Source organism: Nilaparvata lugens, chromosome X, assembly GCF_014356525.2.
Source record: "Nilaparvata lugens isolate BPH chromosome X, ASM1435652v1, whole genome shotgun sequence".
Classification (NCBI taxonomy): Eukaryota; Metazoa; Arthropoda; class Insecta; order Hemiptera; family Delphacidae; genus Nilaparvata; species Nilaparvata lugens.
In genome coordinates, this window is record NC_052518.1 from 59,422,931 (window position 1) to 59,445,275 (window position 22,345).

Sequence of the window (22,345 nt, forward strand, 5' to 3'; positions counted from 1 at the left end):
TGTTTTGATCAGGTTCAGGGTGGGATAAAATCTGGGAATAAGACAGGTTCTGGCTTCTGGGCTGTCTTCTCGTTGATTCTGTGTTCAACTTGCGGGTCATACACTGTGTTTCGAACAAAGCTCAAACTGGATTTTTATAAATTCAAATCCGATCCAAATTAATTCAATTCAATACTATTTACGCTGTTATATTCATAATTTACACACACGACACTCAAACAATTATTTACAAGAAATTTCCGATCGAAATTACATGACAAAATACAAATTTGGTCTTGCAACAAGACAACGGGCTGACAAGACAAGATGGACTGGGGCTTTTACATCGACAAGGTCAAAACAGCAGGACGATCTGCGCTGGCGCAAACAAGCCTGCTATTGGCAGAACTGCAGTCTGGCAATTTGGCACTACAGTTTGAATTCTCTGGCCAGACCATCCATGATAAAGTGTTCAAAACTGCTAATATCTGGAATGAATACCTTCAAAATGAGAAAATTCACTAGTTCCTAAAAACTTCACCATTTATTCTTACAGGCAAAATGGAAGGTCCATGTATGTGTATTGTGGGAATTTACAGCACCTGTTCTTGTGAACGTACTTTTATCTGTGGTCTGTCCATAAAATGTTTGAAACACAATATTGTGCTAAGATCCAATGGCAAGACTGCATCCTTGGAACAGAATCAGCTTCATTCAACTCTTGAACTGGGGTATCATGAAATGGTCGAAAGCTATTCTTCTTCAATATTCTTTCAACTATTCTTGGAACATCCAACATCCCAGCTGCCCACCGGATTCTGCTCGAAATACTTTAGAATAAGATTCTCAAAGGCTTCAGAAATCAAGAAGGGCCTCTCCTACCTTGAAACTCATCCTAGACCCTTACCATCTTGACATCTGTCAATCTTGAAAACGTGTTATGAGATGGGTGTCTTCGGTCAGGAAAACGTCTCCTGTATACTCTCTCTGCCTCTCTTGAATTGCATACACACTCTACATACACCAATAACATGTTCAAGTACTCAATCAAGGTAAATTCCATGATAATGAACGCGAACACTTAGTTACTAGCCAGAGTTGATACATATCATGCCAATGAACTGGAAAGCACACTGAAAACTATACTGGAAATAGGCTGAAACATACACTTCTTGCTATTTTATTCAGGATTTATGGTATAGGAAATAATGCAAGTCATTGAGAAAATCATTTCATTGTAGAATGTTAAAATGTTGATTAAAACGTGTGAATATTGTCAGTGAGAAATCAGGTGATTTCACCCTTAGGATCACCACTTGAAGCATGCTGTTTGTGAATTTCCTCATTTTGAAGGTGTTCATTCCAGATATTAGCAGTTTAGAACACTTTATCATGGATCTTACCTTTTCGAATTTATACTCATTAGAAAGCTTATGAAATGAAGAAGTTTTTGAAACCACTATAATCACCCGGAGAAAAATCGAGAAAAAATGGTATGAAATTTGACTTTGAATTTGAAGAATATATTTTTTTCAAGTTGAAGCCCTAATAAAAAACTACAAAATATGTAACAACAAATAAAATTACATTAATTTTGTTTCAAATGTGTTTTTCTTTCCAACAATACCCTTGAAATTGAAATTCGATCAGTAGTTTTCGAGTTATTGAGTATTTAATGACCGGAAGTAGGCATATTCTGAAAATATCGAAAAATCTATATATCTCGAAAACCAAGGTCGATAGGAAAAAGTTTACAGAACATCTTTTGTCAGAAATGTTAAGTAAAATCTATGGTCAACGGCTGTTACAACCTTGGACTCTGTATAGAGTCATTTCTGATTACAAATGAATTTTGTACAAGCACAGTTTTCACGAAAAAAATTTCAAATTTCAATACCAGTTATAGGTATCCTCTTGGGAATTATTGAATAATCAACCACAAAAGTCAAGAGCGTGGCATTTCTTCTGTTATTCTGGACTGAATGCAATGTTAAACATTTATAGAATCTTTCCTGATCACGAATGAATTTTGTACAAGCACAGTCTTCACGAAAAAATATATCAAAGTTCAATATTTGTTATAGTGATACTATGGAGAATTCTTGAAAACTCAACCACAAAAGTCAAGTGCATGGCATTTTTCCTGTTATTATGGACTGAATGCAATGGTAATCATATATTGAAACATTTCCGATCACGAATGAATTTTGTACAAGCTCAGTATTCACGAAAAAAAATCTCAAAATTCAATACCAGTTATAGGTAGAATATCCTCTTGGGAATTATTGAATAATCAATCATAAAAGTCAAGTGCATCTCATTTCTCCTGTTATTATGGACTGAATGCAATGATAAACATACATAGAATCATTCATGATCACAAATGAATTTTGTACAAGCACAGTTTTCATGAGAAGAAATTTCAAAGTTTAATACCAGTTATAGGCATCCTCTTGGGGAATTTTAGAATAATCAACCACAAAAGTCAAGTGCATGGCATTTCTTCTGTTATTCTGGACTGAATGCAATGTTGAACATATACAGAGTGTCACACCAAGGTTGTAACAGCCGTTGACCATAGATTCTACACAAAATTTCTGACAGAAAATGTCCAGTAAACTTTTTTCGTAACGACTTTAGTTTTCGAGATATATCGATTTTTCGATATTTTCAAAATATGCCTACTTCAAGTCATTGAATACTCAATAACTTGTAAACTATTTGTCGAATTCCAATTTCAAGGGTATTGTTGGAAAGAGAAAAACATTAAAAACAAGATTAATGAAATTTTATATGTTGTTACATATTTTGTAGTTTTTTATTAGGGCTTCAACTTGAAAAAATGTTATTCTTCAAATTCATAGTAAAATTTCAAACAGATTTTTTTTATTTTTCTCTAGGTGAATATAGTGGTTTCAATATTTCAAAAACTTCTCCATTTCATCAGCTTTTGAATGAGTATAAACTCGAAAAAGTAAGTTCCATGATAAAGTGTTGAAAACTGCTATTATCTGAAAAGAACACCTTCAAAATGAGGAAATTCACAAACAGCATACATCAAGTGGTGATTCTAAAAGGGTGAAATCACCTGATTATTGCATTATTTCCTGTAGCACGTAGCCTAAATCCTATATAAAATATTAATCATACAATTTTAAAAGATCCAACAAAATGTATTCATAGAATAATAATTCAAAGTAGATGAATGATAGAATTAAAAATACTGATGGCAATCATGCAGATGGTAATCGAGTTACATATCATGCTCACTGCTTACAGGAATTCAAAATAGCCTCCGCTTCTGTGATTCCAAGCTGCGTTTCATCAAGCTTCGAGTTGCCCGTCTCACTTCGTTGGGCCGTGTCTTCATTACTTCAAACGGCAATCGAATTATGAGAATCAGTTCCTCCCTGGTCTCTACAGGTTCTCTGTGAACTTTACTTTTCACAACCCCTCAAAAAGTAGAAGTCTATTGGATCAGGTGAGCGTGATGGCCAACTTACGGGTCCACCTCGGCCAATTCACCGCTCAGTATAATTGTTATCAAGCCACCCACGGACGTTTCTAGCATAATGAGGGAATGAGGGAGGCAGCCATCCAACTGGAGTCACATATTCCCATGAGAGACACATCTTCCATCAATTCGTGAAGCTCCTGGACAGAAAGTCAATATAAACTTCACCACTTATTCTTGCAGGGAAAATGGAAGGTCCATGTATGTGTATTGTGGAAATTTACAGCACCAGTTCTTGTGAATGTTCTTTTATCTGTGATCCTATCAATAAAATGTTTGAAACACAATCTTGTGCTAAGATCCCACGGCAAAATTGCATCCTTGAAACAGTATCAGGTTCATACAACTCTTGAACTGGGTATCATGAAATGGTCGAAAGTTATTCTTCTTCGACATTATTTGAACTATTCTTGAAACATCCAACATTCCAGCTGCCCACCGGATGCCGGATCGAGGATTCTGCTCGAAATACTTAAGAATAAGATTCTCAAAGGCTCCAGAAATTAAGACGGGCCTCTCGTACCTTGTAACTGATCCTAGACCCTTACCATCTTGACATCTGTCAATCTTAAAAACGTGTTTGAGATGGGTGTTTTTGGTCAGGGAACCGTCTCCTGTATACTCTCTCTGTCTCTCTTGAATTGCATTCACACTCTCCATACACCAATGGCATGTTCGAGTACTCAATCAAGGTAAATTCCATGATAATGAACGCGAACACTTCTCTGCTATACAAAGTTGATACCGTACATATCATACCAATTAACTGGAAAGCACACTGAAAAAAAATACTGTGAATAGACTGAAGTGTCTTGTTATTTTATTCAGGATTTATGGTACAGGAAATAATGCAAGTTATTGAAAAGTCATATCATTGAAGAATGTTTGAATGTTGATTGAAACTTGTGAATATTGACGAAGATAAATCAGGTGATTTCACCCTTTTTGGATCACCACTTGATGCATGCTGTTTGTAAATTTCCTCATTTTGAAGGTGTTCATCCCAGATATTAGCAGTTTTCAACACTTTATCATGGAATTCACCTTACCAAATTTATACTCATTCAAAAGCTTATGGAATGGATAAGTTTTTGAAATATTGAAACCACTATATTTACCTAGAGAAAAATCAAGAAAAATCTGTTTGAAATTTTACTATGAATTTGAAGAATAGCATTTTTTCAAGTATAAACCCCAATAAAAAACTACAAAATATCTAACAACAGATAAAATCACATTAATCTCGTTTGAAATGTTCTTTTCTTTCCAACAATACCCTTGAAATTGAAATTCGATCAGTAGTGTTTGAGTTATTGAGTATTTAATGACTGGAAGTGGGCATATTTTGAAAAAATCGAAAAATCGATATATCTCGAAAACTAAGGTCGATAGGAAAAACATTTACTGATCATTTTTTGTCAGAAATGTTGTGTACAACCCATGGTCAACGGCTGTTACGACCTTGGTGGAACACTCTGTATATACAGAGTGATTCATAATTATGGTAGAATAATTTAATACGTGATAGTAGAGGTAAAAATAAGAAAAAAATTTCCTATAAACATATATCAATAAACGCTTCATTAGCAAGCTATACAGGGTGGAGAATAGAGTTGAAATATGCAAAAAATTCAAGTAGAAAAACACAGACATCTACGAAGCCCAATAACTTTCTTCAATGACCAGTAAACAAATATTTTTTCGCAATAAAAATTGTAGAGAATCTAATTCTGGAAAGAATTATGAGAGCTATGTAAACTAAATTCAAATGAATGTTGGATAAAATGTATTCTCATGTAGTACATTACACCATAAAAATTTACTGTTTCATGAGGAGAGAACTAATAACTCATAGGTTGTAGCTGATTGCAAATAGAACATGGATTTCAATAACAGCTGTCCCAAAACAGCTGATTTATTTTGTTTTAGAAAAGAAAATATTTAAAAGAAATCATTAGCTGGAAATTATTCTCAGAAATATCTTAGCTCACTGTTGAACAAAAAATAAACTGTAAGTTTGGCCTACTGTAGCTGCGCTGTGTTTTTTGTTAAATCTATTAACCAGTTATTTGTAACCATTTCACTTTGCTTTTATGTTAAGTGTTAACTTTAAAAAAATGACAGGTAATTTTAGACATTATTCATACTCCGAATTAGCTGACATGCATTTAATGTATGGAATGAGACACTACTGTAATAGTACTGAAGCAAAACGTTTGTATCAAGAGAACTTTCCTAACCAAGTATGTCCAAGTTCAAGGTTTTTTGCCACTATTCATCAACGTCTGTCTAGAACAGATTCTTTGATATCCAGAGAGCACATTTTATGCAAGCAGACCCCGATATTATGACTGTTGAGTTGGAAGAACAAGTTCTTAATGAAATTTATGAACATCCAGAGAAGAGCACAAGAGAATTGTCAGTGCAGTTTAATGTCATAATGTCAATCAATCTATTATTTGGAGGATACTAAAAGAGCAGAAATTACATCCATACCACCTCCAGAAAAATCATACTCTATTGCCACGAGACTGTATCCCCGGGGTGGTATTTGCCAATGGTTTTTAATAGAACTTATTTACCTAAACTTTTTAACAACTGTTTTATTTACCAACGAAGCACACTTTACAAGAACAGCTATCGTTAACATCCACAACCAACATATTTGGGCAGCTGAGAATCCTCATGCCATCAATCCTAATCTTCCACAACATCAGTTTTCAGTAAACATTTGGGCAGGAATTATAGTAGATCATCTACTTCTGTTCGAGCTTCCTTTCAGGCTTGATGGCATAATCTACTAGTCTTTTGGTATAAGTTTAATGTCATTTAGATATGCTACTTTCATATAAAAAAAAACTTTTAGTAAAAAACCAAATATTTTATTTGCAATCAGCTACAACTTTTAGTTATTAGTTCTCTCCTCATAAAACAGCAAATTTTTGTGTAATGTACTACATAAGAATACATTTCATTCAAGTTTTATTCAGATTTAGTTTACACAGCTTACATAATTCTTTCCATAATCAAATTCACTACAATTTTTATTGCGAAAAATTATTTGTTTACTGATCATTAAAGAAATTTATTGGGCATCAAATGTAGGAGTCTGTATTTTTCTACTAAGAGTTTTTGCATATTTCAACTTTTTTCTCAAAAACTACTCACACTACAGCTTCCAGACTAGTTTTATTAAATTTTCCAGATATTTTTCCATATGAATCCAGTATAAGTTTTTTAAAAACTAGTCCCCAAACAATTCAGCATCGGTGTATTTCACCAGAGGAACTGAATTCCGGGCGAAATCTTTCACCCTGTATAGCTTGATAATGAAGCGTTTATTGATATATGTTTATAGGTACTTTTTTCCTATTTTTACCTCTAGTATCACATATTAAATTATTTCACCATAATTATGAATCACCCTGTATATATATGTATATAGCGTTTATGGATATATGTTTATATGAACTTTTTTTCTTATTTTTACCTCAACTATCACATAATAAATTATTTTACCATAATTATGAATCACCCTGTCTATATATGTATATATATACTCGTTGGTGAATAAAACGGTTGTTAAAAAGTCTGGGTAAACAAGTATTACTAAAAACCATCGGCAAATACCAGCACAGGGAATACAGTCTCGTGGCAATAGAGTATGAACTTTCTGGAGGTGGTATGGATGTAATTGTTACCATTTTAGTATCCTTCAAATAATATATTGATAATAGATTTCAGCTAAATAATTTTCAGCTGATAATTTCTTTTAAATATTTTCTCATTTAAAACATGATAAATCAGCTGTTTTGGAACAGCTGTTATTAAAATCCATGTTTTATTTGCAATCAGCTACTACCTATGTGTTATTAGTTCTCTCCTCATAAAACAGCAAATTTTTGTGGTGTAACGTACTACATAAGAATACATTTTATTCAACTTTTATTTAAATTCAGTTTACACAGCTTACATAATTCTTTTCAGAATTAAATTCTTTACAATTCTTATTGCGAAAAAATATTTGTTTACTGGTCATTAAAGAAAGTTATTGGGCATCAAACGTTAATTTAATACGTGATAGTAGAGGTAAAAATAAGAAAAAAGTACCTATAAACATAATATCAATAAACGCTTCATTAGCAAGCTATACAGAGTGAAAGATTTCGCCCGGAATTCAGTTCCTCTGGTGAAATACACCGATGCTGAATTGTTTGGGGATAATTTTTTGAAAAACTTATGCTGGATTCATATGGAAAAATATCTGAAAAATTTAATAAAACTAGTCTGGAAGCTGAAGTGTGAGTAGTATTTGAGAAAAAAGTTGACATATGCAAAAAATCTAAGTAGAAAAACACAGACTTCTACTTTTGATGCCCAATAACTTTCTCTAATGACCTGTAAACAAATAATTTTTCACAATAAAAATTGTAGAGAATTTAATTCTGAAAAGAATTATGTAAGCTGTGTAAACTGAATTTTAATAAAAGTTGAATAAAATGTATTCTTATGTAGTACATTACACCACAAAAATTTGCTGTTTTATGAGGAGAGAACTAATAACTCATAAGTTGTAGCTGATTGCAAATAAAATATTCGGTTTTTTATGGGAAGTTTTTTTTTATATGAAAGTAGCAAATCTAGATGACATTGAACTTATACCAAAAGACTAGTAGATTATGCCATTAAGCCTGGGAGGAAGCTCGAACAGAAGTAGATTATCTCCTATTATTCCTGCCCTAATGTTTACTAAAAACTGATGTTGTGGAAGATCAGGATTGATGCCATGAGGATTCTCAGCTGCCCAAATATGTTGGTTGTGGACGTTAACGATAGCTGTTCTTGTAAAGTGTGCCTCATTGGTAAATAAAACGGTTGTTAAAAAGTCTGGGTAAACAAGTATTACTAAAAACCATCGGCAAATACCAGCACGGGCAATACAGTCTCGTGGCAATAGAGTATGAACTTTCTGGAGGTGGTATGGCTGTAATTGTTACCATTTCAGTATCCTTCAAATAATATATTGATAATAGATTTCAGCTAAATAATTTTCAGCTGATAATTTCTTTTTAATATTTTCCCATTTAAAACATAATAAATCAGCTGTTTTGGAACAGCTGTTATTAAAATCCATGTTTTATTTGCAATCAGCTACTACCTATGTGTTATTAGTTCTCTCCTCATAAAACAGCAAATTTTTGTGGTGTAACGTACTACATAAGAATACATTTTATTCAACTTTTATTTAAATTGAGTTTACACAGCTTACATAATTCTTTTCAGAATTAAATTCTTTACAATTCTTATTGCGAAAAAATATTTGTTTACTGGTCATTAAAGAAAGTTATTGGGCATCAAACGTAAGAAGTCTGTGTTTTTCTACTTGGATTTTTTGCATATTTCAACTTTTTTCTCATAAACTACTCACACTACAGCTTCCAGACTAGTTTTATTCAATTTTTCAGATATTTTTCTATATGAATCCAGCATAAGTTTTTCAAAAACTAGTCCCCAAACAATTCAGCATCGTCGTATTTCACCAGAGGAGCTGAATTCCGGGCAAAATCTTTCACTCTGTAAGTATAGCTCGCTAATGTAGCGTTTATTGATGTATGTTTATATAAACTTTTTTTCTTATTTTTACCTCAACTATCACGTAATAAATTATTTTACCATAATTATGAATCACCCTGTCTATATATGTATATATACATATACAACATATATACATATACAGGGTGATTCATAATATTATGGTAGAATAATTAAATACGTGATAGTTGAGGTAAAAATAAGAAAAAAGTACCTATAAACATAAATATCAATAAACGCTTCATTAGCAAGCTATACAGAGTGAAAGATTTTGCCCGGAATTCAGTTCCTCTGGTGAAATACACCGATGCTGAATTGTTTGGGGATAATTTTTTGAAAAACTTATGCTGGATTCATATGGAAAAATATCTGAAAAATTTAATAAAACTAGTCTGGAAGCTGAAGTGTGAGTAGTATTTGAGAAAAAAGTTGACATATGCAAAAAATCTAAGTAGAAAAACACAGACTTCTACTTTTGATGCCCAATAACTTTCTCTAATGACCTGTAAACAAATAATTTTTCGCAATAAAAATTGTAGAGAATTTAATTCTGAAAAGAATTATGTAAGCTGTGTAAACTGAATTTTAATAAAAGTTGAATAAAATGTATTCTTATGTAGTACATTACACCACAAAAATTTGCTGTTTTATGAGGAGAGAACTAATAACTCATAAGTTGTAGCTGATTGCAAATAAAATATTCGGTTTTTTATGGGAAGTTTTTTTTTTATATGAAAGTAGCAAATCTAGATGACATTGAACTTATACCAAAAGACTAGTAGATTATGCCATTAAGCCTGGGAGGAAGCTCGAACAGAAGTAGATTATCTCCTATTATTCCTGCCCTAATGTTTACTAAAAACTGATGTTGTGGAAGATCAGGATTGATGCCATGAGGATTCTCAGCTGCCCAAATATGTTGGTTGTGGACGTTAACGATAGCTGTTCTTGTAAAGTGTGCCTCATTGGTAAATAAAACGGTTGTTAAAAAGTCTGGGTAAACAAGTATTACTAAAAACCATCGGCAAATACCAGCACGGGCAATACAGTCTCGTGGCAATAGAGTATGAACTTTCTGGAGGTGGTATGGCTGTAATTGTTACCATTTCAGTATCCTTCAAATAATATATTGATAATAGATTTCAGCTAAATAATTTTCAGCTGATAATTTCTTTTTAATATTTTCCCATTTAAAACATAATAAATCAGCTGTTTTGGAACAGCTGTTATTAAAATCCATGTTTTATTTGCAATCAGCTACTACCTATGTGTTATTAGTTCTCTCCTCATAAAACAGCAAATTTTTGTGGTGTAACGTACTACATAAGAATACATTTTATTCAACTTTTATTTAAATTGAGTTTACACAGCTTACATAATTCTTTTCAGAATTAAATTCTTTACAATTCTTATTGCGAAAAAATATTTGTTTACTGGTCATTAAAGAAAGTTATTGGGCATCAAACGTAAGAAGTCTGTGTTTTTCTACTTGGATTTTTTGCATATTTTAACTTTTTTCTCATAAACTACTCACACTGCAGCTTCCAGACTAGTTTTATTCAATTTTTCAGATATTTTTCTATATGAATCCAGCATAAGTTTTTCAAAAACTAGTCCCCAAACAATTCAGCATCTTCGTATTTCACCAGAGGAGCTGAATTCCGGGCAAAATCTTCCACTCTGTAAGTATAGCTCGCTAATGTAGCGTTTATTGATGTATGTTTATATGAACTTTTTTTCTTATTTTTACCTCAACTATCACGTAATAAATTATTTTACCATAATTATGAATCACCCTGTCTATATATGTATATATACATATACAACATATATACATATACAGGGTGATTCATAATATTATGGTAGAATAATTAAATATGTGATAGTTGAGGTAAAAATAAGAAAAAAGTACCTATAAACATAAATATCAATAAACGCTTCATTAGCAAGCTATACAGAGTGAAAGATTTTGCCCGGAATTCAGTTCCTCTGGTGAAATACACCGATGCTGAATTGTTTGGGGATAATTTTTTGAAAAACTTATGCTGGATTCATATGGAAAAATATCTGAAAAATTTAATAAAACTAGTCTGGAAGCTGAAGTGTGAGTAGTATTTGAGAAAAAAGTTGAAATATGCAAAAAATCTAAGTAGAAAAACACAGACTTCTACTTTTGATGCCCAATAACTTTCTTTAATGACCTGTAAACAAATAATTTTTCGCAATAAAAATTGTAGAGAATTTAATTCTGAAAAGAATTATGTAAGCTGTGTAAACTGAATTTTAATAAAAGTTGAATAAAATGTATTCTTATGTAGTACATTACACCACAAAAATTTGCTGTTTTATGAGGAGAGAACTAATAACTCATAAGTTGTAGCTGATTGCATAATAAATTTTATTTAAATTCAGATTACACAGCTTACATAATTCTATTCAGAATTAAATTCTTTACAATTCTTATTGCAAAGAATTATTTGTTTACTGGTCATTAAAGAAAGTTATTGGGCATCAAACGTAAGAAGTCTGTGTTTTTCTACTTGGATTTTTTGCATATTTTAACTTTTTTCTCATAAACTACTCACACTGCAGCTTCCAGACTAGTTTTATTCAATTTTTCAGATATTTTTCTATATGAATCCAGCATAAGTTTTTCAAAAACTAGTCCCCAAACAATTCAGCATCTTCGTATTTCACCAGAGGAGCTGAATTCCGGGCAAAATCTTCCACTCTGTAAGTATAGCTCGCTAATGTAGCGTTTATTGATGTATGTTTATATGAACTTTTTTTCTTATTTTTACCTCAACTATCACGTAATAAATTATTTTACCATAATTATGAATCACCCTGTCTATATATGTATATATACATATACAACATATATACATATACAGGGTGATTCATAATATTATGGTAGAATAATTAAATATGTGATAGTTGAGGTAAAAATAAGAAAAAAGTACCTATAAACATAAATATCAATAAACGCTTCATTAGCAAGCTATACAGAGTGAAAGATTTTGCCCGGAATTCAGTTCCTCTGGTGAAATACACCGATGCTGAATTGTTTGGGGATAATTTTTTGAAAAACTTATGCTGGATTCATATGGAAAAATATCTGAAAAATTTAATAAAACTAGTCTGGAAGCTGAAGTGTGAGTAGTATTTGAGAAAAAAGTTGAAATATGCAAAAAATCTAAGTAGAAAAACACAGACTTCTACTTTTGATGCCCAATAACTTTCTTTAATGACCTGTAAACAAATAATTTTTCGCAATAAAAATTGTAGAGAATTTAATTCTGAAAAGAATTATGTAAGCTGTGTAAACTGAATTTTAATAAAAGTTGAATAAAATGTATTCTTATGTAGTACATTACACCACAAAAATTTGCTGTTTTATGAGGAGAGAACTAATAACTCATAAGTTGTAGCTGATTGCATAATAAATTTTATTTAAATTCAGATTACACAGCTTACATAATTCTATTCAGAATTAAATTCTTTACAATTCTTATTGCAAAGAATTATTTGTTTACTGGTCATTAAAGAAAGTTATTGGACATCAAACGTAAGAAGTCTGTGTTTTTCTACTTGGATTTTTTGCATATTTCAACTTTTTTCTCATAAACTACTCACACTGCAGCTTCCAGACTAGTTTTATTCAATTTTTCAGATATTTTTCTATATGAATCCAGCATAAGTTTTTCAAAAACTAGTCCCCAAACAATTCAGCATCTTCGTATTTCACCAGAGGAGCTGAATTCCGGGCAAAATCTTTCACTCTGTAAGTATAGCTCGCTAATGTAGCGTTTATTGATGTATGTTTATATGAACTTTTTTTCTCATTTTTACCTCTACTATCACGTATTAAATTATTTTACCATAATTATGAATCACTCTGTATATATATATATATATATATAGCACCTAACAGAAGACACTTTAAAGTTTTATAATATAAATCTCGTTTATATATATATATATATATATAATATATATATATATATATATATATATATATATATATATTGTGATGAATCTTTCAAATAGATCTCATGAAAAGAGAGAAAAATTGTGATTACCTTTTAAAATGAAAGAATTTGCTAAAGGAATAGTTAGCGACCGAGCGATAAAGCTTACTTATCAGTAACTGTATATTTGATAAGAGTACCGTTCTGTACTGAATATTTTTCTAGGAAAATTATTCAATAAAATTATAATTATTTTGCAAATAAAGCACAAATTATTTATGAATCGCTCACTGATTTTGAGGTTACACTTTGTTTACTATCGATCAGATGTTTTTAAAACAGTTCGAACGCAGCTGACTGATTCAAAGTATTGTCAAATGTCACGCTGGTTTCACGTAAGATATAATACCATCTCTAAAAATCAAAACTATCCATAAAAGGATCAAGAATTTCAAATAAAAAAATAAAACGTATGTGTTATCGTTGAAATTATTTATTATTTAAGAAATTATATTATATGTCAGGTCTTATTGTAACTAAATAGGTCATAGCATGAAATTATATTATTGATAAAATGGCAGAAATTAATTATAACAATCTCAAACCTAATAAAAATTGTATAAGAATATTAATTTATTAATGATTTAATTCAACTGAACCACATGGTGATTAAATCTCTTTGGCAGGTCTAAGCCAATCATAGTGCATAGAAATAGCACCAAGAAGGTGATCGTTTGAAAGCAACACATGTTAATCTATTATCAGACAACAACCCTGCCTTATCAGTTACACTAGCACATGTACATTGTATGAGAGGAACTATGTCTATAAGATTAAGCAGTTTTAAGAATTACATAAATTAAATTATTATTGTAATTAAAGGAATTGTATTCTACTGCTTGCCACTGACGTCATGTCTACGTCACAAGCGTTCTACCAATGGCAAATTTTTATGCAAATTATTACATCGAGATTCTGAGAAGCAAGGTCTAGCCTAGAAGCTTAGAGAAAAGACAGCACTTCCCTTTTGAAATCCTCACCGTGCAGATCTCTTTTTATAGTTACCAAAGGCCTATTTGTGAAAATTTCTTGTTCGATTTTAAATGTTCTATTTGTGAGCCGATATTTTAGGCTGTTTGCTGTTCTATTTGTTATTTGTAAATTTCTGTTTTCATCAATCGATAAATTTAAAAGTTTAAAGTAAATTATCCCTTAATTAATTCGGTGAAGGAGATATTTAAATTAAAATTCCCCACGTGCTGAAACCGAAGCCTGGATTGCCGCCGATCAAACGATTTTTGATCTAAAGAAGAAAACCACGACCGCCAAGGAAATTCACGTGAGTTATAAGTTTTAAAAGGGGCCCCAATCTACGCTTCGAAAATATTTCAGTGCAGAAAAACATAAATTTTTTCTTCGTTAAATTATTGGCCACGCCGACAAGCGCTTTTAGTTATTAAGAGCCTAAAATTTATTCATATTTAATTTCTAAGAATTTGTAGTTGATTAACTATCCTCCGCTGCCTGAACCACGACCCCGAGCATTTTTAAAAAATATTTTTTATAATTCATTTTTTCACTATTTTTTCAAAACTGTTCAATTTTATCAATTGTAAAATTCTGTCGAATCACGCATGGTATCATGCAAGCACAAGAACATTTTTAACTCCTTTTGTTAATGCTAAATTATTATCAACCTGTAAATCAAATTCTGAACCTGCACTGTATGATTACATATTTTATTGTAATATATTTCAGTTTTGTTAATTCGCTTTCTGAGTTCGATTATTTCTTAAGCCTGTCAATTATTGTGTCTGATACGTTCTATATCATCAAGAACCGATCGAATACGATCATTAGAATAATTGAATCAAGCTGGATATTGGAACAGGTCTAAGTGGATGTAGCGAGTGGGGTCAGATCGAGATATTTATTCTTTGTCCTTACCTGCTCATACATCAGCTTTTATCTGTTACCTACCTCGACTTTGGAGCGAACACATCAATTGTACAGCAGTGGCAGCCATAGATCATATAAATTCCTACAATAGAGCTTAAAACCCGACAAGACTCTGTTCTCGAAATATATTCTGAACGATACTTGGTTCAAATACCGTATTTTCAATCCTTCAGAACTTATTAGAGACGCAGTCCCGTAAATTAGCTACATCGGGATTTTTGCTCGACCTGTATGATTTTGTATGCTCATTCTTCACAGGTAATAATTTTAAGGTATCCGTATTCAGTGTTTAGCGTCCGCTACACTACTTATAAAAATTTCATCATTATACAATCTGTCATTAGAAGAATCAAGGGTGAGCGAGCGTTTAGGCCTCCCGCGATTCCGACAATTGTATGAATCTTGTAGTGAATCAATCAGTCTGGTGTTCACTCAGCGTCCACACACGCATTGCAAAATTTATAGCCTCTACACCATTGACTCAGTACAAGATTCACCCTACATGTGTGAAGCCGTTAAAAAACGCACCACATGATTTGCCGGCCCAACGTGAGGCATTTGGATACAGCACTACAATATATATATATATAAAAGCGAAATAGCACTCACTCACTGACTCACTCATCAGTATTGCGCTAGATCTCGTAGAGAACGGACGTATAATGGAGTAGTAATAGTGTAGTGTAGAAGTAGTGAGTCAGCAGTTTGTTCGCGATTAAAAGTGGAACAAAAATATTGCATCGAGTATCGGTCGTCAACCGCGGTATTTTATGCAAGCAAAGCGACCTTTTTTCGCGGCGTTAATATAGCTCCGTTCGCGTTTCCGTGTGCGTGAGTGTTGATTACGAGTGCTGTTTGAAATGTATGGTAGCGAAATCGCACTATGTCCGACTTAGTGAAGCCATCTAGTTTTCCTGCATCAGAGCAAGAAGAAAAGGAAGCCGCTAAGGTGAGCATGGATACCAACAACATGGCAAATACACCAGAAATCTAGTGTTCATCGGATCAATACATAAATGCAAATGAACTCAAATCTTCAACAGAGCAGGTACTTTTCATCGCCTGGAAGGACTCAAATATTGCTGTTTCATATCTGTCAAATCTTCGATCCTTAATAAAAATATGATCTATGCAGGTACTGGTAAATTCTGTTTTTCTTGTAGGTTCATTAATTAATTAATGATAGAAACCCGTTATCGTTCAGTAAATTTACATACTTAGAAGCTTGTGAGTTCCTATTTAATATATTTATGTTCATATTACCCATCTGAATTGTATTCGTATTCAAGAACTGAGTATAATCCGATAATTCCTATATGAATTCATTCTCACTGAAGTGCTGTAGCCTGTACAAACAGCCAATTTTAAAATATGAGTTGTTCAATCTTACACTTAACAGTAAAGAATCGGCAGTTCTCATACTATTAACTATACTTTGTTGTGCTGTTATTTCATCTGAAACAAAAACCCAACACTCCTCCAGATCTGTAATTCTCATTCCATAAAGCAAATTTATTGTATCCTGGTATATTATAGAAACTCAGTTCGTCTGCACCTATCCATATTTCGCTAAATATAATAATAATAAAGTGCACTTTATTTTTCATTTGTGAAAATTCTAACAAAAAGCTATCGAAGTTATTTCTAATGCTTCTAATATTTGCATAAAGGCGAGCAATTTCAATATTGTTATTTTCGGTAGAATTAAAAAATGATTTATCCAAACTCATGAATTTTTTCGTAATATTTTCAGTCATATGAACTATAATTATAATATTTAGATTACCTGATTCTTTTTTTCAATTAATTTACATTACCTAACCATTAAATGCAGGATTACTATTTGGACTTAACGGAATCACTGATTTTTAAATTTATTCAATTCATTTGATCTATCAACTCTGATACATTTTTCTCCGCTCGCCTTTTTCACAAAAAACTTACCATCCCTACACCATGCATATTGAAATCCAATTCCCTGACATCTTCTTTTCAACTGTGGGAGAAATTGCTTATTGTCCGGTGATAGATGTTCGTTGATGAACACTCTGCTTCCTGAGAATAAGGGATTAACCTTCTTAGCAGTAAATTTTCCTCCCTACTCCCTGAATTTGTTGATCCACACATCTCTCTCGAATTTGTTTGAGAATTGGACTACAAATGGACGGCACCCTCTCTCTCTCTTGAACGATGGAATCCTGTGGGCTGCAGTGATGCAGCTGCTGCTAACGTCGACTCCCAGTACAGCTCCCACGTGTTTCACCTCACATTGAATGTCCTCATTAGGTGTGATGGGAAAAGCACTAATTTCCACATTATTTCGTCGCGAGTACTGTTCGAGGGATCTCACTTTTTCTTGTAGTTCATTCACAGTTTCCTCAAGTCGAAGATTTCTTTCACGTAGCTCCTTATTTTTTTTTTTTTTTAATTTCACCCAATTCGTTTTCTATACCCTTCATTGAAACGTTGGCAGAAATAGCTGTAAACTGGAAAAGGAGCCGAAAATAAGAGGTTTTTGGGCCAACCTGTATCTAGCACAAGGAAATTTTGCATGAAGAAATTGGTTCCGCACTTCTCTTATGTACCCAAATAATATATTTGAAAATCAAAACTACAATATAAATTGCAAGCACACTCCCTTTTTCATGTCTATATTGACTGGACTTTATGTATTCTGTAAAGTCTTCAAGCATGGTAGGCCAATAGTATTCCCTTCGAATGTGGTTATAGCTTCCATTAATTCCACGGTGATACGTTTTTCCTACATGATAATTGGTTACAACTTCTTTTTTTCCCTCTTAATCAGTTATATCCAAATTCAGTTTCTTATATCTCCTAAGTTTCACAGAATTAAAATAAGCAATGATAACATTCTTAAGATTTTCGAAAATCATTTCATATTCTTTTTCCAATACACCTGTCCTAGAGCAAAGTATCCCATAAAATGTGTTGGGTTTCAAGTCTTGTATACACACATCATTTATTTCTTCAGGAGTGGATGAACTTTGAAAGTATAGAGTCAATCTGTTTTTCTGTAAAAACTCTTCTGATAACAGGTTCTTTGCTGCCACGTTCTAAAATGATTTGATGAATTCATGAACTGGTAGATTATCGTACTAATGAAATGACATATATATTCATCTTGCCATTCACTATCCTTCAATCAAAAAGTCCAAAAAGGGCCTAACTCTTTTATTTTTCAGGCAACTCTGCAAACATTTGCTCTCATTTGTCGTTTACAGCCTGTTATGATTAGGCCTAATCAGAAGCTGGCTTACTAGTAGTTCTGTGAACAGTAGACCTCGCGCAGTTATAACGTCGTCCCAAACCATAAGCACATCCACACTGATACACTAACTATTTATTTGATCAGATCATGCTTACACAAGATTCAATTATCATATAATGCTTTCCGGAATATTGCGCGAGAAAACCAGAAGACACCTATAGTGAGGTCCACGTTATAATGACAGAATTTGATCAACTTTGGTTTTGCTATCCTTGTCTATCATTCGACAAAGCCGGTTGTATTATCCTTTTCTAGGTCCACAACGATGTCAATTATGTTTTTGAAAGTGTAGAAATATAATTAATTAATGCAGAGAATCGGCATCGCTATTCTTCTATCTTTATCCACTGTCATTATAACGTGGACCACACTATAGGCGCCCAGACGAGCAGTTATAAGCTCTTTGCATCCTATTCAATAGTGCATAAAAATTGCATTCAATGAGGCATGCAATTTATAGTCTACACCGCTGTTAATTTTTTACCAATTTACATTGAGATATTGAATTGCATGCGTCATAGCATGCAATTTATAGTCAACCCGACAGCTGATTTATGATGAATAACTCTATAGTCTGATTTTTACTCTAATATTGACGTATGAAGGAGGCTCCTTTTTCCTTTTATATTATCCTTGAAATGCAAAATTTTCAAAAACCTTGTATATACGTCGACGCGCAATTTAAAAAGGAACATACCTATCAAATTTCATGAAAATCTATTATATATTATACGCCGCGTATAATATATTAATATATAATATATTATACGCCGCGTTTCGCCGTAAATGTGCAACATATAAACATAAAAACATTCAAACATATAAACATAAAAACATTTAAATAACGTATAAATATAAACATTTGAACATTTAAACATTTAAACATTTAAACATTTAAACATTTAAACATTTAAACATTTAACATTTAAACATTTAAACATTTAAACATTTAAACATTTAAACATTTAAACATTTAAACATTTAAACATTTAAACATTTAAACATTTAAACATTCAAACATTTAAACATTTAAACATTTAAACATTTAACATTTAAACATTTAAACATTTAAACATTTAAACATTTAAACATTTAAACATTTAAACATTTAAACATTTAACATTTAAACATTTAAACATTTAAACATTTAAACATTTAAACATTTAAACATTTAAACATTTAAACATTTAAACATTTAAACATTTAAACATTTAAACATTTAAACATTTAAACATTAAACATTTAAACATTTAAACATTTAACATTTAAACATTTAAACATTTAAACATTTAAACATTTAAACATTTAAACATTTAACATTTAAACATTTAAACATTTAAACATTTAAACATTTAAACATTCAAACATTTAAACATTTAAACATTTAAACATTTAACATTTAAACATTTAAACATTTAAACATTTAAACATTTAAACATTTAAACATTTAAACATTTAAACATTTAAACATTTAAACATTTAAACATTTAAACATTTAAACATTTAAACATTAAACATTTAACATTTAAACATTAAACATTTAAACATTTAAACATTTAAACATTTAAACATTTAACATTTAAACATTAAACATTTAAACATTTAAACATTTAAACATTTAAACATTTAAACATTTAACATTTAAACATTTAAACATTTAAACATTTAAACATTTAAACATTAAACATTTAAACATTTAAACATTTAAACATTTAAACATTTGAACATTTAAACATTTAAACATTTAAACATTTAAACATTTAAACATTTAAACATTTGAATAATGTCTTTTCCAAAAATCAAAGCATTAAACTAGTATATTACAAATGAAATGGGATGAATTCATCATGCATATTATGATTCTACAATTAAAAAACATCATGGCATGGTCCTTCTGGATAATGTTTAGCTGAATTTATTATCAATTAAGGCTGATTATTAATTTTAATACGAATAGTAGCGATGCTAAATCGTATTAGGGTAAATGCTGAACGAATTAGTAATAATGAGGGTTTCCTTATAGATACCTAACATTAACATGAATTATATTTCCATTTGGTTCCAATAAGATGGACAACATTCAACGTGAACTGAATTCCTTTTAATTTACCAAATTAATATTATAGGCTCACATACACTTACTTCGGTTCTTACTATTCAATTGCTTTTTATGACATACCTATCCTGTTATTCTGAGTGTATTTTCCCTGAAGCCATTGTAGTATGTTATGGACAGTATGTTCCATTGATGGTGATGCAAACGAATCAGTAGTGAGAGTACTTTGAGACAGCAATCCATGTCTTGTTGTGCGATGACCTATTACAACAGTATAACAAAACAAAAATGACACCATGAATGTTAAAACATGTTTGTAATTTTTCAATAAATAAGTGATATTTTTGAAAACTTCCCAGTGTTTTCACAAAAAAATCATACAAATTTAGCTGTTTCAATAGATTGCCGTTAAAGCATTGTTGATGAAATGAAGAAATCTGCTAAAACCTGGGACCTCATTTCTCACTAGATATTGTTGAAGCTTGATAGATTTTATGATTATTATTACTATTAAACGAAAATCCAAATTGAATGCTGTAATTCACCCCAAAGACTTCTGCTACTGCAAATATTGACAACTGATAGGGTAAACAGCTACATGGAAATTCGATGAGCGCTACTATTCAAAAACTATTAGACAGACCGGGAAGCATTTGTACAACATTCAATTTGGATTTCCGTTTTATAATAATAATTAATTCATTAGCATTTGAATAATAGCAATATTTCAGTTATTTCCATCTGTAGTCTATCTTGATAGAATTATTGATTATTTTATCGAGTAATTCCAACTAATATACTATTAGTTGATAAAACTAGCATTAATCAAAGGAAGAACGCAAACTTCAAGTGTAATGCTTTTTTTGCAATCAAGATAAAAATATTCTTTAATCTTTTTCAATTCAAAATGGGTTCTCTACACCTCTACAGTATATGTAGGTGTGTCAAAATAACGCATTCCCCACTTTCCAAGCCTCATATTAAAAACCATTAGGATATTTTTATTTTATGAATTTATATTGAATAGATCTTAATTTAGATTCTCAAATATCAGTTTTTTCAACTCAGTTATTATGATTTTGGATATATGTTATGTCGTAGATCTTTCATTTTGAAATTATATATCTTCATGGATTTTCTCATTTAATTATTTGAAAGGTATCATACTGGAAGATGACCATTATTGATGTTTGTTAATTTATATACTGCACTGGCATATTATACAAATGGCTAGCTCTTTCAGTATCATGCATATTATTTTTAGTAAATATTTACTTAAGTTTATTTGTTCATATTTGAGCTATGAATATTTGTGCACTTTTATTTGTGTTTTCATGAGTGAGAATAAAATAATACTCGCGCTTAGCGCTCGGTAGGGGTTTAGCCCCCTGCACCCCCAGTAGGATGGGTTAGCAGCCTCCGCGCTTCGCGCTCCGGCTGGGAGGCGGGCTGCGCCCGCCCAATCGTCTTTTATGAATGTATAGTGTTGGGTAGCAGCCTCCGCGCCCCCTGCACCACCAGTAGGATAAGTTAGCAGCCTCCGCGCTTGGCGCTCCGGCTGTGAGGCGGGCTTCGCCCGCCCAATCGTCTTCTATGATTGTATAGTCTCCGGCTGGAATGCGGGCTTCGCCCGCACAAATTTTCTTTTACGACTTTATGGTGTTGGAATCGCGTGCTTGTCACTGTCCGTAGGGAAGGGAGGGTAACAGCTGGTGTGAATGAGACTTTGAATACGTTTCTGTGTGAGCTTCTGCCTGGTGATGACGCTCGGGTTGATGTGGGAGCACAGCCTGTTGTTCGTGCTGGCTTTGTGTCTGAGGATGGATGTGGGCCTTGCGTGGGTGAGTGGAGTCCTGAGACCCTGGCCGTTGCCGTTTCAAAGATGAAACGCGGGACGGCTCCGGGACTGGATGAAATCTCGCCTGACCTGGTCTGGCGTGCTTGAGGGAGAGTGGAAGATGTGTGTTTGGATCTATTAAATCGAT

General features: G+C 32.0%; 1 protein-coding gene across 3 annotated transcripts in view; it reads right to left on the minus strand.

Moving 5' to 3' along the window:
- LOC120355083 overlaps positions 1-22,345 on the minus strand; it is a 62,513-nt gene that overhangs the window by 35,498 nt on the left and 4,670 nt on the right. For 2 of the 3 annotated variants that reach the window (XM_039443384.1, XM_039443382.1), the window contains exon 2: positions 20,484-20,621. The exons of the other annotated variant lie outside the window; for it this stretch is intronic. In XM_039443384.1, the coding sequence (XP_039299318.1) occupies positions 20,484-20,550 (67 nt within the window). In that variant the 5' untranslated portion in view covers positions 20,551-20,621. The remainder of the gene's footprint in view (positions 1-20,483; positions 20,622-22,345) is intronic. 3 annotated transcript variants of the gene reach the window in all.